Source organism: Bombina bombina, chromosome 8 (genome assembly GCF_027579735.1).
Source record: "Bombina bombina isolate aBomBom1 chromosome 8, aBomBom1.pri, whole genome shotgun sequence".
Lineage (NCBI taxonomy): Eukaryota > Metazoa > Chordata > Amphibia > Anura > Bombinatoridae > Bombina > Bombina bombina.
This window is the reverse complement of record NC_069506.1, coordinates 28196801-28213518: the sequence shown is the minus strand read 5'-3', so window position 1 is coordinate 28213518 and position 16718 is coordinate 28196801. Positions and strand designations below refer to the sequence as shown.

Here is a 16718-nt window from a genome sequence, read left to right as displayed (position 1 = left end):
ACACATAGTACAATCAGACTATATAACCGTGCGCCTATATGTCACACATAGTACAATCAGACTATATAACTGTGCGTCTATATGTCACACATAGTACAATCAGACTATATAACCGTACGCCTATATGTCACACATAGTACAATCAGACTATATAACCGTGTGCCTATATGTCACACATAGTACAATCAGACTATATAACCGTGCGCCCATATGTCACACATAGTACAATCAGACTAACCGTGCGCCTATATGTCACACATAGTACAATCAGACTAGCCGTGCGCCTGTATGTCACACATAGTACAATCAGACTAACCGTGCGCCCATATGTCACACATAGTACAATCAGACTAACCGTGCGCCCATATGTCACACATAGTACAATCAGACTATATAACCGTGCGCCTATATGTCACACATAGTACAATCGGACTATATAACCGTGCGCCTATATGTCGCACATAGTACAATCAGACTAACCGTGCGCCTATATGTCACACATAGTACAATCAGACTATATAATCCCATCCGAACCAATGTTCCTTGTAAATCTCCATCAATGGCCTCTTACTTCCATTTTTTGCTTTGTGTCCTCTCCTAGCAGATCTCGAATCTCTTCGTTGTAGATCTCCAAGTATGAAGCTCGGACGAGAAACTTGGTGTTTTCTGCACACTATACAGAAGAGAGAGGGAGGTAAGTGTTTAGTCTGAAGGGGACACCCATATGGGGATGCTGAGTCTTTGCTAAATGTATTCGTACCTGTATACTTTCAAAAATATGTTCAAATGCCCTGGGAATGATTCCTCTCTGGGTAGGAGGGTCTGGGATTCCCTGCATGCTGAAGGATTTACCACTGCCTGTCTGCCCATAGGCAAAGATGGTACCATTGTATCCTTCTGTGACACCCTGTGAGAAGGAAGCAAAGGTGATACCCTGGCTTTATGTAAAAGGTGATTACAACAAAGCCACTGAGGGCTTTCAGAAGCCAGTATGTAGTTCAATCTCATGCAAGTTTACAAAGAAATGCACATATAATAAAATATGCACTAGATAACAGCTTGGTTTGTAACTATCCTTTCTGTGCACAGAACATGCTCTTTCATGCCCATTTAATATGACCTCTTGATTTTGTGTACAATTGTGCTTGTGCCACACTCCCTAAACTGCAAATGCTGCAAATCAAATAGCTGGTCTAAGCACAGATGTTGCTTTCCTCAGGCCTCCCTAATAGGCCAGCTTTTCAGGATTACCTTTGGGTGAGAGCAGATAGCATAACCATGTTTACTAATCAGCTGATTATTTCATCTGTGCTCTAGTTCAGATATCATCAAAATCTGGTCTTTAATGGAGGCTTGAGGATAGGTTTAAAAACCAGTGCTTTAAATGAATAGCAGAACTTTTTTTAAGTTTCAGGGGGCTTGATAAAACAGCTATTCATATTTTATCATTCAATATGCTAATGTAGATATGTGTTCTATAGAAATATTTAAACAGCAGAACTAATGTCAAGGGGAACATTTAATTATACAATTTAGATGTCAACATTACAACATTCTATCATATCTGGCTATGTGATGTACACAACACAGTAAAAGGGAACCAACAAATAAATATATAAAAATATTTATATAGATTGAGCATATTCCTTCTATTACTATACATACTGAATCTAGAATGATATAGCTTTAGATTTCATCTGTATATAATTATTCAACATATATCTCATTACTGAATTGTATATTGAAAATGTTTTTCATTTTTTTATACATTTTAGATCCTGTGTTACCTTATAATAGAAATCAGGGGTTTCAAATGAAAAGTCTCACATGCCTATTTGATTTGCTTTTTCTCAAACCTGACAAAGAATAATACACTTGGCGGTTGTATTACAGGAGGGACATCTGTAGTTCAAGCCCCAGTTTTATGTCACCACTTTTTTTTTTTTTTTAAAGCCCCCTTACCATAAAAAGGGACAATGTTATAAAATGTTCGTACACATCTGTGACTAAATTATCCCCCAAACACATTACTGGACTTGTATGATGTGTGTTACTTACCTCAACCAAAGGGTACGCAATCTCATTGTAAATCTGCTCTGTACAATGGTTCACGTAGTATGCGCCATCAAATGTGAACTGTTTTGGGGTCTCCTCATCTTCCACTGGCTTTCTGATAAAGCACTGACCCCGACTACTGTCTATTGTGACCACAGCTTGGCAGTTCATTTCTTTCTCTCTGTCGTTCATGGGCCGGCATCGCACAACCACTTTCACAGACTCTGAGGCCATTATTACTGTGGGGGACATAATTGCAAGAGAGTGGGCTTAGCAAACAATGAGCTCACATAGATACACCACAACCAGTTGGTTTACCCACAACACTCTCACTCTTAGAAGCTTAAAAAGATTTATAAGGAGGACACCCAACAGCCAGACATGTAAGACTCCTCTGTAGAACAAGCAACACGCTCTGGCTCTGTACCTAGGTACTGTGAATGGATTCACATACAAAACACAGGAGTGGTACAATCAATATTTTTTATAAAAACTTTAAAATACAAGTAGAGTTCTATACTATAAAAAGATTCCACCTATAGGAAAGTTTTTGTCATAGATTCAGTGGTAAAGACAAGAAGTTATAAATGCAATGTACAATAGCAGCATCATATAAAGTTCCCCAACGGTCAATTAAATATTTAGTCCTAGGTTACAGTTGGAGAGTGCATTCAATATCACTGGACCGCGCATGAATTAGCGCGCAATCTGGTATTACAAGTCCACGGTAAAACAGAATAACCAGAAAATATTTAGAGCGGCCAACATCCCTTTACCACAGATGATACTTTTACTGGATATGATGAGCAAGATAAACAACGCTCATATTACCAGTTGACAGTTACGCATAACCGCACTAAAACATTTTTAGCGCAACTTGAATACAAGTATAAGTATTAGAGCTAGAATAAAAGTATAACAAAACACATGTAAGACATAGTAAAATTTATTTATTTATAAAATATTTTACCAGGAAGGATAGATTGAGATTTCTCTTGCTTTCAAGTATGTCCTGGGACCACAAAACATTGCATTGATACAATAGGGTACAATAAAATACAAAAACAATAATAATACACAATATATGCAACCATTTAACATAGAACTGGTAGGAAATATTTAATCAACCATGACAGGCGCATTCTGTTTTGAGATATGTAGAGAGGGATCTCTTAAAGGATATTAGGCTTGGGGAAGTTTTTAAAGTGTGAGGGAGGTCATTCCATAGCTGTGGTGCTCTGTAGGAAAAGGAGGATCGAGCTGCTTTCTTTTTGTATTGAGGCAAGCTAAATAATGTGCTGTTATTGGATCGGAGGTTATAGGAGGTGGGAATAGCAGGGGAGAGCATTCTGCCCAGGTAGGGTGGGAGCTTCCCAGAAAGGCTCTTAAACACAAGGCAGGAAAGATGGAGGGTGCGTCTGGATTCCAGCGACAGCCAGTTTAGTTCTTTTAGCATGTTACAATGGTGGGTCCTGTAATTACATTGTAGCACAAAGCGTCAGAACGAGTTATACAATGTATTTAATTTACTAAGGTGAGTTTGAGGTGCATGTGCATATACTACGTCCCCGTAATCCAAGATAGGCATCAGCATTTGCTGTACAATCTTTTCCTTTACTGTATGGCTGAGGCAGGATTTGTTTCTGTACAGGGCACCTAGTTTTGGATAAAGTTTAGATGCAAGTTTTTCTATGTGGAGGCCAAAAGATAGATTGGGGTCTAACAACATACCTAAGTATTTAAAAGAGTGGACTGCGGTCAGCGTGCAATTGGATTTTGTTTTGATGCGAAGATGGGAATTTTGTAATTTGTGTAATTTAGGTCCCGTTCCAAAGATCATTGCAACAGTTTTGTCAGTGTTTAGGAAGAGTTTGTTTTTTGAGATCCACTTTTCTACCTCTGTGAACTGGTCTTGGAGCACTGCTTCAAGCTGTGGCAGATCGGAATTGTTTGCATAGATTACCGTGTCATCAGCGTACATGTGTACAGTTGATGATTTGCAGACATTAGGCAGATCATTTATAAATAATGTGAATAGTAGGGGGCCGAGAATGGAACCTTGGGGTACACCACACGTGACTGGGAGAGGGAGTCGCTGTCAGAAATGGACACATATTGTGATCGATCTGATACATATGATCGAAAACCAGGTTAACGGACGATCAGCAATACCAGAGTTTTTTAGTTTGAGCAGTAGTATGTCGTGGTCTACTGTGTCAAAGGCCTTTGCAAAATCAAGGAAAATAGCTCCAGTTAGGTCTCCTTGTTCCATGCCAGTTTGGATGTTGTTGCAAACTTTTAGGAGGGCAGTTGTAGTGGAGTGATTCGGGCGAAAACCTGATTGATCAGGGGTCAGATAGTTAGATTGTTGGTAATACTCACATAATTGCGTATGGACGCAGTTTTCTAAGATTATTGACAATACTGGGAGCAAAGATATAGGGTGATAATTAGAAACCAAGGCTAACTCCCCACTTTTATGGATAGGCACTACTCTTGCAGTTTTCCAAAGTTTGAGTATGTATCCAGACACCAAGGATTCGTTAATTAGGGTTGTGACCGATTTAGCAATCGCCGGCGCACTGAGCTTCAACAGCATTGCTGGGATTTGATCAGGTCCAGACTGTTTTTTCATTTTTAGATTTTTAAGGTGTTTCTTAATGACATTCATGGTTACAGGTCTAAAATTGAACTTCTCTATAATGGGTCTTTGCTGATTTAGTGGTGCCTGATCCACATTTGTAGTTTCAGGATGCGTGTCATTTATTAGTTTGTCAATCAGGGTGGTGGAGCATCCGACAAAATAACTATTAAAGGCATTTGCTACTTCTAAGGGGAGTTGCAGGGTATGGTTGTCCACATTGACGGTGGGGGGTTGGGAGTGGATTCGAGGATTTTGTAAGTTATTTATGAGTTTCCAAAACTTTTTAGGGTTAGATATGTTATTGTTCAGATTTTCACAGAAATATTGGGCCTTGGACAATTTTGTTTGTTTAGTGCATATATTTCGCCATTTTCTATATACACCGTGATCGTTCATAGAGCCAGTATGCTTGAACTTTCACCACAATGAATTAAGTATTACACTCATGAATATAGATATTAAATATAAAATATAAGTTTATTATTAAAATGTATAAAAACTGTTTAAATAGGATAAAAAAAATTTAAGTTTTTATTGAGGTTCACATAAAAAGTACAGACAATGGAGAGATTGCGGTGAACATGGCACGCTTCTACACATTTGGTGGGAGTGCCCAAAAATAAAAGACTTTTGGCACAGAGTGATTACCCATATGTCAGATAGGCTGCAGATCACCATTCCAAACACTCCAGAAGCGACCCTGTTATTTCACTTGCCTGGAGTCAAATCAAAGCACACACGAGCGCTGATGCTAATAATGCTCACAGGAGCTAAAAAGCTAATACCTAGGAGGTGGAAAACAGGGGTTGTCCCAACCTTAGAGGAATGGGTTCACGCAGTTGATGAGCTGCTCATGCTGGAGAGATTCCATTACTTTAGAGTCAATCAGATAGACATACATGAGATGATGTTGGCCACTTGGAGGGGCACTGGTATGTAATTAAGTTGGAACTGGCCGAAGCAAACTCAGAAATACACTCCCCACCCTTTCCTGTCCCCCATCCACCACCCACATGAACCCTTCCCCCCCCCCCCTTTTTTTTTTCTTTTTTTTTTCTTTTTCAGCTGCGTTCAGCAGACACAAGGTTAAATAGGATTTGTAGTATTAATTGGACTTCGATGAAGGAAGGAGTATATTAGAAAAGATAAAAAATATAGCAGGCTTGTTAAGCAAAGAAGTTTATTATAATATGCATGTACAGATAAATAATTTGAGATTGTATGAATAATTCACTGAAACAGTTTTGAACACACTGGTTAAAACACAAACAGAAGAAGTATGTTATGTCATGATCACTCTGTATGCATAATTTTATGTTTTCAATAAAGCTTGTTTGGAAAAAAAAAAAAAAAAAAGTACAGACAATATAAAACACATTACAGAGCTTGTGTAATAATATACCTGTATACACCATACAATATAGAAGCATCAAATTCTGTGAGACTCTTGGTTATGTGATAACTATGAATAAAAGACCTTGGTATACAGTACCAACACGTATCACAAGTAGACTGGCTGTGATCAGTAAGGTTCTATCAATGTCCTACACAACTCAGTAAATTAAACAAAACTCATGTTTTACCAAATAGCCCCTAGGATACACAAACAGGTAGAAGTTAGGCATACCCCAAATAAAAATTTGTGGCCACTCTTGGACCACGGATTTTGAGTATAAACAAGGGGTAAAGATTGGGGGAAGTATTAACAGGGCCACTCTTGGACCACAGATTTTGAGTATAAACAATGGGTAAAGATTGGGGGAAGTATTAACAGGGCCACTCTTGGACCACGGATTTTGAGTATAAACAAGGGGTAACGATTGGGGGAAGTATTAACAGGGCCACTCTTGGACCACGGATTTTGAGTATAAACAAGGGGTAAAGATTGGGGGAAGTATTAACAGGGCCACTCTTGGACCTATTCCAAATAAAATGACATATTAAAAGATATATAGGCCACTTTTGGGCCTCTAAATATTGTTTAGTACAACATAAGTTTTGAGTATTATTCATGATATATATAGTAAGAAGTAACGATAAGGAGGAGCGACTATATTAAGCTAGATAAGTCCCATATAAATGTAGATGTCAGCCCTTACTTAGGCCCCTAAAGCCTTAATAATTTTACCTTCTGTTAGCTACATCAATCTAGGGATGAGGTGGCTATAATGAAAGGCTGAACTATGCCTCTAGAAGGTTTGGCCAGAGCATGTATGTGGGCAATAATATCGTAACAGATATGCATATTCCAATATTACTTCTATATGTGTAGGTGAAAATCTATAGGTACCACCCGGCCATTAATTCTAAACTTGCTGTATATAACATATCAGACATAAGCCAGTATATTGCATAGGCATGTTACTGGCAATTACAATCGCCCTGCATAGTATGCCTTGATGTCACACAGTATATACCCATGAGGTAGGCTTACTAGCTGAGAGATATGTCACATTCAGTAGAAGTGAGAAAGGTACCCTATGCCCCTATTTGGCAAACTCACATATTTACATAAAAGAATACAATAACCGAACCGATAGGAACTGTGATGATAACCTAAGCCTATGAATCCATACCCCTATGTGTATATCTATAGAATCCTAAGGAAAAACCTAATATAAGGTTGTCATGCTGTGTACACAATAAGGTACTGTATCTAATTCTTAACAAAATGGCATTAGGATATGATGTTCCTACACAATAAAAATATGAGATAGCTCTCAATTAACTAAACTAAGTGTAAGTGTAGCCTATAACATAGCAATACCAGTCATCTCATCTGCTTAAAGTTACTACTCACATCTTGAGGTAAGAAAACTTTTATACTTCTAACCCTGGGCAAATGAGCCCTTCTTACCAGGGGCGCATAGGTCCAGATGTGCAAATATGTAAATACTTTCAAAAAGGACATACACAATAAACATGAAACATCAAGCAAAAAAGTAAGGGAACTAAACTGTGGATGAGCACAAGAGTCCAGCAATATTAGATATATTAATATGTATAATATGTATAATGAATAATTTTCATGAGAAGTTCAGAGTCAGAATACTGTACCAGACCTGAAGATCTGGCATCCATTTCTAAACTTAAAATATCACCCAACACCTGATTTCACATAGAAACCAGCATACTAAGAGCACACACGCTGCACAATCATCTAATGGGAAACTATGTCTATGGCTGAGTCCTGTGCGCAACGCATCTCGGGGCTCCAGTCTCTGCAGGACTCTAAGGCAGTCCATGCAATCATGTCTCCTAATACAGGCGCAGAATGGGTAATCCTCTGTTGGAGAAGCTTCGGTGGGACAAGAATACCAGCATTGCACACATGGGAGTCGTCCACACTCCCAGACGCAATAACTCGGTCACCATACCAATTTTTCTTACACAAATCCACGATCTTGCTCCCACTTGAGAGAGAAAAAGAGAGCCCTCTGGATATATCTTCAGGTGAGTTGAAAGGATCCACATCCTAATATTGTGTAGTTAAATAAGGGGAGTTCACTGAGGTTTTCTGTAATACTCACCCTGAGTTAACTCCTTCATCTGGTCTGGGCTCATGCAAAGGCTATGCAGGTGTTAAGGTAAATACCTGTGCTGTCTGCGAGTATAAGGCATCTGTCATTTCTGTGGAGGCTCCCTCCGCAACTAAGTAAGGCGATGTATGACGAGTCAAACCATCTTTCAACTGTGTCCCTGCAACAATCCTGTCGATCTCACAGAACTTACCAAAGACTGCTTAACAGGAAGCATCTATAGACACTTGCTGGGGGGTCATGTGGGGAGGACGCGGCCTCACTGTAGTCTCCGGAACACTCAGGCGGTAGATCAGCACAATACTCAGCTCAAATGAAGTAGAAATTCTTCACGTCGAAGTATCTAGGGATTGCAGCATTTGATGCAAAGATTTTAAAGGAGTATTGTGGCAAATCGGAGCAGCACTGCATATTGCGACCTAAGATGGCCGCTGCCCGGAAGTCCCCCTAAATAGGATATTTTTTAAGTTTCAAGGTGTTAGATGAGGAAGGGTTTAAAGGTGTATAATTGTGTAGATATTTGTGTGTTTTTATATATGTACGTATGTATGTGCACACACATATATATATAAACACACTCATACAAATATCTATACATACTTCAAATACCTACTGTATGTCCTGAACTTAGAAGAAAATGTAAATGTTATTTTTAAGTAGATATAAATTTATATATATATATATATATATACTATAAAATAACATTTTCTTTTAAGTGAAGAATATAGGTATTGGTGTATCACACCCAATACATAAAATACACAAATTAAAAATAAGACAACTGATGCAAGACAGCATAAGGACATTTCACGTATAAAACATCAGGGGCCCGATCCGATATGCAGCAAAAGCCGGCAACGCCAAATTTTGCGCTGGTTTGGTATCACATATACGGTGTAACATAGAAGTTACGCTCGTATATTTCACCCTTCGGCCGTAGTTTTTTGGCCCATAGAGTGATATACCAAACCCGCGCAGTTTGGTATCCAATATACAGCGTAAGGACTTACGTGGCGAAAATGGAGAAATCTTACTCCATTTTCACCTCGCCACAAAATGCAGGCGTAGTAAGCCTTACGCTGAGTATTGGAGCCCCGTAACTCCCTAAACTGCCTGCAAAATAAAACCTAACACCTAACGCATGCGCAATGTCTATCTACCTGTCAACCGCAATCCTCCGCCGCAATCCCTAATAAAGTGTTTAACCCTAAACCGCCGCTCCCGGACCCCGCCGCCACCTACATTATATGTATTACTTACCCCCTAATCTGATCCCCCTACACCGCCGCCAGCTATATTAAATGTATTACCCCCTAATCTGATCCCCCTACACCGCCGCCACCTATATTAAATTTATTACCCCCTAATCTGAGCCCCCTACACTGCCGTCATCTATATTATATGTATTACGCCCTAATGTGAGCCCCCTACCCCGCCGCCACCTACATTAACTATATTAACCCCTAATCTGAGCCCCTACCCCGCCGCCACCTACATTAACTATATTAACCCCTAATCTGAGCCCCCTACCCCGCCACCTATTTTAAATATATTACCCCCTAATATGATCCCCCTACACCGCTGCCACCTATATTAAATTTATTAACCCCTAATCTAATCCCCCTACACTGCCGCCACCTATTCTAAATATATTAACCACTAAACCTATGTCTAACCCTAACACCCTCTAACTTAATTATTATTGAAATAAATCTAAATAATATTAATATTATTAACTAAATTATTCCTATTTAAAACTAAATACTTACCTTAAAATAAACCCTAAGATAGCTACAATATAATTAATAATTAAATTGTAGCTATTTTAGGGTTTATATTTATTTTACAGGTAACTTTGTATTTATTTTAACTAGGTACAATAGCTATTAAATAGTTAAAATAATTACCAAATTACCTTCAAATTCAAATCAGCCAATCGGATGAGAGCTACTTTAATTCTATTGGCTGATTTAAATAGCCAATAGAATAAGAGCTACTGTAATTCTATTGGCTATTCAAATCAACCAGTAGAATTAAAGTAGCTCTCATCCGATTGGCTGATTTGAATTTGAAGGCTCAAATCAGCCAATAGGAATTCAAGGGATGCCATTTTTAACCGCGTACCTTGAATTCCTATTCAGTGTACGGCGGAGATCGTATGAAGAGGATCCTCCACGCTTCATGGCTCCGGTCTTCAGTTCCAGCGTCGCCGGTCTTCAGTTCCAGAGTGGATGGTCTTCAGCTCCGTGGTCATCGGTCTTCAACTCCTCCGCTCCGCGCCGGCTGGTTCCTGGAAGAAGATGTCGCCGCTTGGAAGAAGACTTCACCGCCTGCAACAGGACCTTCTCCGACGATCTTCAGGACAGGTAAGGAGCACTTGGGGGTTAGACTTAGGTTTTTTTAAGGGGGGATCGGGTGGGTTTTAGAGTAGGGGTGTGTGGGTGGTGGGTTGTAATGTGGGGGGGTTGTTATTTTTTTTACAGGTAAAAGAGCTGATTACTTTGGGGCAATGCCCCGCAAAAGGCCCTTTTAAGGGCTGGTAATAGAGCTGATTACTTTTGTAATTTAGTTTAGGGTAGGGAAATTTTACTATTTTGGGGGGCTTTTTTATTTTATTAGGGGGCTTAGATTAGGTGTAATTAGCTTAAAATTCTTGTAATCTTTTTTTATTTTTTGTAATTTAGTGTTTGTTTGTTTTTTGTAATATAGTTTAGTGTATTTAATTGTATTTTAGTTGAGATAATTGTAGTTTATTTAATTAATTTATTGATAGTGTAGTGTTGGGTGTAATGGTAACTTAGGTTAGGATTTATTTTACAGGTAATTTGGTAATTATTTTAACTAGGTAGCTATTAAATAGTTATTAACTATTTAATAGCTATTGTACCTAGTTAAAATAAATACAAAGTTACCTGTAAAATAAATATAAACCCTAAAATAGCTACAATGTAATTATTAATTATATTGTAGCTATCTTAGGGTTTATTTTATAGGTATTTAGTTTTAAATAGGAATAATTTAGTTAATAATATTAATATTATTTAGATTTATTTCAATAATAAGTTAGGGGGTGTTAGGGTTAGACTTAGGTTTAGTGGTTAATATATTTAATATAGGTGGCGGCGGTGTAGGGGGATTAGATTAGGGGTTAATAAATTTAATATAGGTGGCGGCGGTGTAGGGGGATTAGATTAGGGGTTAATAAATTTAATATAGGTGGCTGCGGTGTAGGGGGATCATATTAGGGGGTAATATATTTAAAATAGGTGGCGGCGGTTTAGGGGGATCATATTAGGGGGTAATATATTTAAAATAGGTGGCGGCGGTGTAGGGGGATTAGATTAGGGGTTAATAAATTTAATATAGGTGGCGGCGGTGTAGGGGGATTAGGGGTTAATAAATTTAATATAGGTGGCGGCGGTGTAGGGGGCTCAGATTAGGGTTAATATTGTTAATATAGGTGGCGGCGGTGTAGGGGGTTCATATTAGGGGGTAATACATATAATATAGGTGGCGGCGGGGTAGGGGGCTCAGATTAGGGGTCAATATAGTTAATATAGGTGGCGGCGGGGTAGGGGGGCTCAGATTAGGGGTTAATATAGGTGGCGGCGGTGTAGGGGGGTCAGATTAGGGGGTGATACATATAATATAGGTGGCGGCGGTGTAGGGGGGTCAGATTAGGGGGTAATACATATAATATAGGTGGCGGTAGGGTCCGGGAGCGGCGGTTTAGGGGTTAATACATTTATTGTTAGGAGTGAGAGGGGGGATTGCAGATAGAGGAGTATACGTGTCGGGCTATTTTTGGGAGGCGTGTTAGACAGTAACGGCAGATTTAAGACTTTAGTTAGTTTTTTTAGGCGGCGGCAGTTACTAAAGTGCCGTAAGTCACTGGTGACTCCAGAAATTTGTACTTACGCTTATTTCTGGACATCGCTAGTTTGTCTGACTTACGGCACTTTATCAACTGTCGGCACCGTATATGTGATAGCTCGCTGTGTGAGGTGAAACTACGGGCGGCGCAGGTCTCCACGCTTGCGCCAAAACCTGCGCCGTATATCGGATTGCGCCCCAGGGGAGAACTGTCAGCCTATGGCAATCATTTTCTATCAGTCCACAATTTAGTGGCCCTATCCAGCCCTCTCATTGGATTTATGGGGGGGGGGGATTATTTTCACTCAGGACCTTAACACTTTTTTCACCAATGATATTAAGCAGACTTTTGCTCAGACAAATCACATGGGCAATGTTTTAGCAAAATGACTAAATATATATCAGTCTTAGTTTTTTGAGGAAGTAACAAATATGCATCATTATGTGGAATAAAATAGGGGTTGGCAAAAATAAATCAATTTAATTTAAAGTGATTAAAAACTGTTATCATTGTCTGATGCTCTGTCACATTCACTCAGAAAGATTGCAGGGAGCGCTCTATGAGAGAAAGTTCCCCTAGGCAGACACATATATTGCCTAATAATAAATCTGGCAGAGCACAGCAGGAATAATATAGTTATACTTTGTGTGAGTTTCTCTAGTACTAGATATGCTGTTTAACTCGAGTTGATATTGTGCAATACATAAGCTTCATGCCTGATACTATTCCATGTGACAATCTATCAGTGGGTGCACGTGCACTTATACCCAATGTCCTCAACTGAAGCCCTGACTATAAATGCCACCCAGTGGGCTGCAGACTTGACCCCTGATACTGAGCCCCCATTAACAACTCAGGACTCCACCTAAGTTCCCATTACTAAAAGTTCTATGCAAGCAAGTGCTGATATAACTTCTGACTCCAGCCTGCAGACCCCAGAGCCGCCAGTTTAGAACCCCTCTCCCAGCACTATACCCATAATACACCACTCAGGGCCCCCCACCTGCCCCCAGCAGCCCCCCACCTGCAGGACCACATTACGTCTCTACTATCCCAATCAGGGCCGCAGCATTATGCCCCGGTGACCACCTCACAGCTGTAGCTTTACTAAGTTTTTTCGGTCGGCACACAGCACCCCCTGACGCCCCATCCATCTCCACTGCCCCCTACTGACCTCCCGCCGCTCCGCGGGTATCACCGTCTTGGGCCTCAGTCCAGATGTTTCCCCTAGCACCTTTACACAGCGTCCCCGTTACCTAGCAACCGTGACGTCAGGGTTCGGGGATCGTCTGCAAAGCTCTCGTCTCAGAGCACAGGGGCTTCTGGACAGGGGCATTTTCGCAGATCCCACATGGGACACTTCGTGATTGGCTGTAACTCCCGGTGGAGGCGTTTGTGACATTTCTAGTCCCACATAGTAACGAATGATTTACGTGTACGTGAGTATTACCGTCCAGGCGCTTAGGGAAACACGTTTACTTTTTACCAGAACATATAAATGTTACATCATATCTCAAGGGGGAAATTGATTTACTATAACCGCACGCCTGGAACTTATATAACGTTTATAGATGAACAGCTTGGTAACTGTAGTTAAAAATAACATTGTTATCTAAAAAAATGTAAGAGTGATATATAGGGATGGCCATATTGCTACTTTGAAGCCCAAACATTTTCTTTTGTGATTCAGACAGAGCAGATATTTAAAAAAAAGTTTCTATTTTTAAATCTGCATTGTTCCCATGATATTCTGTGTTGATGAAATACTCGGTAGGCATCTGGAGCACTACATGGCAGGAACTAGTGCTGCCCTCTAGTGCTCTAGCAAATCTGCTACCATATAGTGCTCCATAAATGAGCCAGTGTTCTGTTAAGGGGCCGTACTTTTGAAAAGAGCGAACCACGTCACTTCCTGTGACGTTACATCAGCTGTTGTACACATTTTGGCCCTAATGCGCATGCGTGCCAGCGTCATCACATACCTCACTGGGAAAATATTTAGACCTGTGAAATTCAGAAGCCTTTCTATAGCGCATGCGTGGGATTTTCTATCACAAATGGGGGGGTTTATGGAAAGCTGTTTATTCTCCTCGGCAATATTCTGAAGTCCGCCCCCCACTGCAACTACTCCCAATAAGCTGAGTCTCCGTGCGTGTAATGACAAACAGACACTCTGCTATCGCCACTGCTTCTTCTGCTGATCCAATGCAGCTTTTCACAGGCCCCCTTCAATGTCATTGTTTAAACATTTGTTGCAGCAGTAAGCATTGGATCAGCAGAAGAAGCAGTGGCGATAGCCGAGTGTCTGTTTGTCATACACGCACGGAGACTCAGCTTAACGGGAGTAGTTTCAGTGGACTTCCGAATATTGCTGAGGAGACGAATAAACAGCTTTCCATAAACCCCCCCATTTGTGATAGAAAATCCCACGCATGCGCTATAGAAAGGCTTCTGAATTTCACAGGTCTAAATCGTTTCCCAGTGATGTATGCGGCCAGGTATGCGCATTAAGGCCAAAATGTGTAAAACAGCTGTTGTAACGTCACAGGGAGTGACGTGGTTCGCTCTTTTCAAAAGTTCGGCCCCTTACCAGAACACCGGCACCTAAGTAGTACACTTGCATCTTTTCAACAAAAGATGCAAGTGTCCTCCCTTAAAGTGTCCTCCCTTTTCAACAAAAGATGCAAGTGTCCTCCCTTAAAGCGGCAATATGGCAGCCCTATATATGGAGTAAAAATCTAGAAATGCAATCCTTATGTCCCAACTGTTCTTGAAATCAAAGAACTCTTATCTGAGCGCCTGGACTGTACATCTTAACGTGCATGTATATTGTTGCTATGTGTAACTAGCATTCTCACAAACGCCTCCACCAGGCGTTACAGAGTTGTCCTTCAAGGGCTTAGAAATTAGCAAATGAGCCTGCCTAGGTTTAGTTTTTAACTAAGAATACCAAGAGAACAAAGCAAATTTGATTATAAAAGTAAATTGGAAAATTGAGGAGGAGGGCGGAGCTTGCCAGCCTAGGAGATGGCTGCTTTCCTCTAGAGCTCCTCAGCCCTATCTGTATGAGGACGATATAGGCTCATGCCTTAGCCTGCCTAACAGTTGCACTGAGTGGCTAATCCATCTAACTTGAGGTTCTTCACCCCGGAGTAGGCTATTCCACAAATTACAGCACAGGAGCACCTCCCGTAACAGTACCGCATTACCGCGATCACCTCATCACCGGCGGCAAGTCACGAATCAACACCGCAGCACCGGAGCTCCCTGCCTATATTTACTGGCTGACCGGATCAGTTATAGAGCTCCTGGAAGCAGTAGTGAGACGGTGGGCTACAAAATCCGGCCCATAGAAGACAAGGTGAGCTCCGTGGTAGGCCGCAGCCTACCCTAAAGTTTCACACGCAACTTGTAATTCTAACAGAGGCGAGCAGCACTGATATGTGGCACCACAGGGAAAACCTATATCGCCGGTCAGATCCATGATCAGCTACCCTGCAATGAGTCTCCATACACATTTCTGGCCAGTGCTTTTTATTTACAACTACCCCTTATAAAGTAATACCGGAGGCTCTGGACTATTCCCAGCATGCTCATATAATTCAGATCTATGACTCACAATTAGAGGGGCAAACTTTGATTACTCCAAAGAATACTTAAGCTATAACCCATCAAGATAGTGTTGGTAGAGGGCCCTGGGGGTGTCCTTATCTATCTTAACAGGGATCACTCATCATCTAATCTAAACAAGTCCTTAGAGGGGCCACTAAAGTCACAGATCTTGGGGACTCCTCTCACTCCTCATTGGGCAATATCTGGTGACACATCCCTCTCTCAGCTATAACTAAAATGTCGCCAAAAAAAGGTAATAAGCAAAATAAAAGCAGCAAGCAGTTGAAAACTACATCTCACACTGTGAACACTTTTTTTAAGACCCTAGAAGCTAAAACCAATATTGCAGATGATGTAGATCCACCTGATTTACCCTCATGTCAAAGCTCTTCTGAATCTGAAGGAGAACAATCTGCTGAGAATATCACTATACCAAAAGCGCTTTTTAATTCTATCCCTTCAAAAAAAGACTTTTCTTCACTAATAATTCAAGTCAAGCAATGCATAAAAGAAGAAATTTCAGACTTAAAGAAGGATATTTCAGAAATAGGGCAAAGGGTAGATACTCTCGAAAATGCACAAGATGCACAAGCAGAAGCTATATCAGAGCTCCACAATACTATCCAACGTCAGGGCGCTAACATCTCAGAGTTGGAGGACAAATTAGACGATGCTGAAAACCGCAGCAGACGTCATAACATCAGGTTGAGAGGTATACCAGAAACAATTGCTACACCAGACCTCGAACAATACCTCCAAAGTTTTTTCAACGCCCTGAAAAAAGAAGAAATACCGAAAAAAATTGATATTGATAGAGCTCACAGAGCCCTTCGCCCTAAACCACAAATTGATCAACCGCCGAGGGATGTCATAGTTAGAATCACCAATTACCAAGTAAAAGAAGAATTAATGAAACTTGCTAGAGAGCAACAACCCCTCAAACATGAAAATGTGGAGATCCAGATGTATGCTGACCTATCTCAAAGGACACTCT

At 40.5% G+C, this 16718-nt stretch overlaps 1 protein-coding gene across 1 annotated transcript in view; it reads right to left on the bottom strand.

Moving 5' to 3' along the window:
- Positions 1 to 13423, bottom strand: part of KIF17 (kinesin family member 17) — a 53270-nt gene extending 39847 nt beyond the window's left edge. Inside the window, exons 1-4 of the mRNA XM_053689847.1 lie at positions 13287 to 13423; positions 2059 to 2294; positions 761 to 907; positions 572 to 673 (exon numbers count right to left, since the gene is read on the bottom strand). Of these exons, the coding sequence (XP_053545822.1) occupies positions 572 to 673; positions 761 to 907; positions 2059 to 2289 (480 nt within the window). The 5' untranslated portion in view covers positions 2290 to 2294; positions 13287 to 13423. The remainder of the gene's footprint in view (positions 1 to 571; positions 674 to 760; positions 908 to 2058; positions 2295 to 13286) is intronic.
- Between the last annotated feature and the right edge of the window lie 3295 nt (positions 13424 to 16718).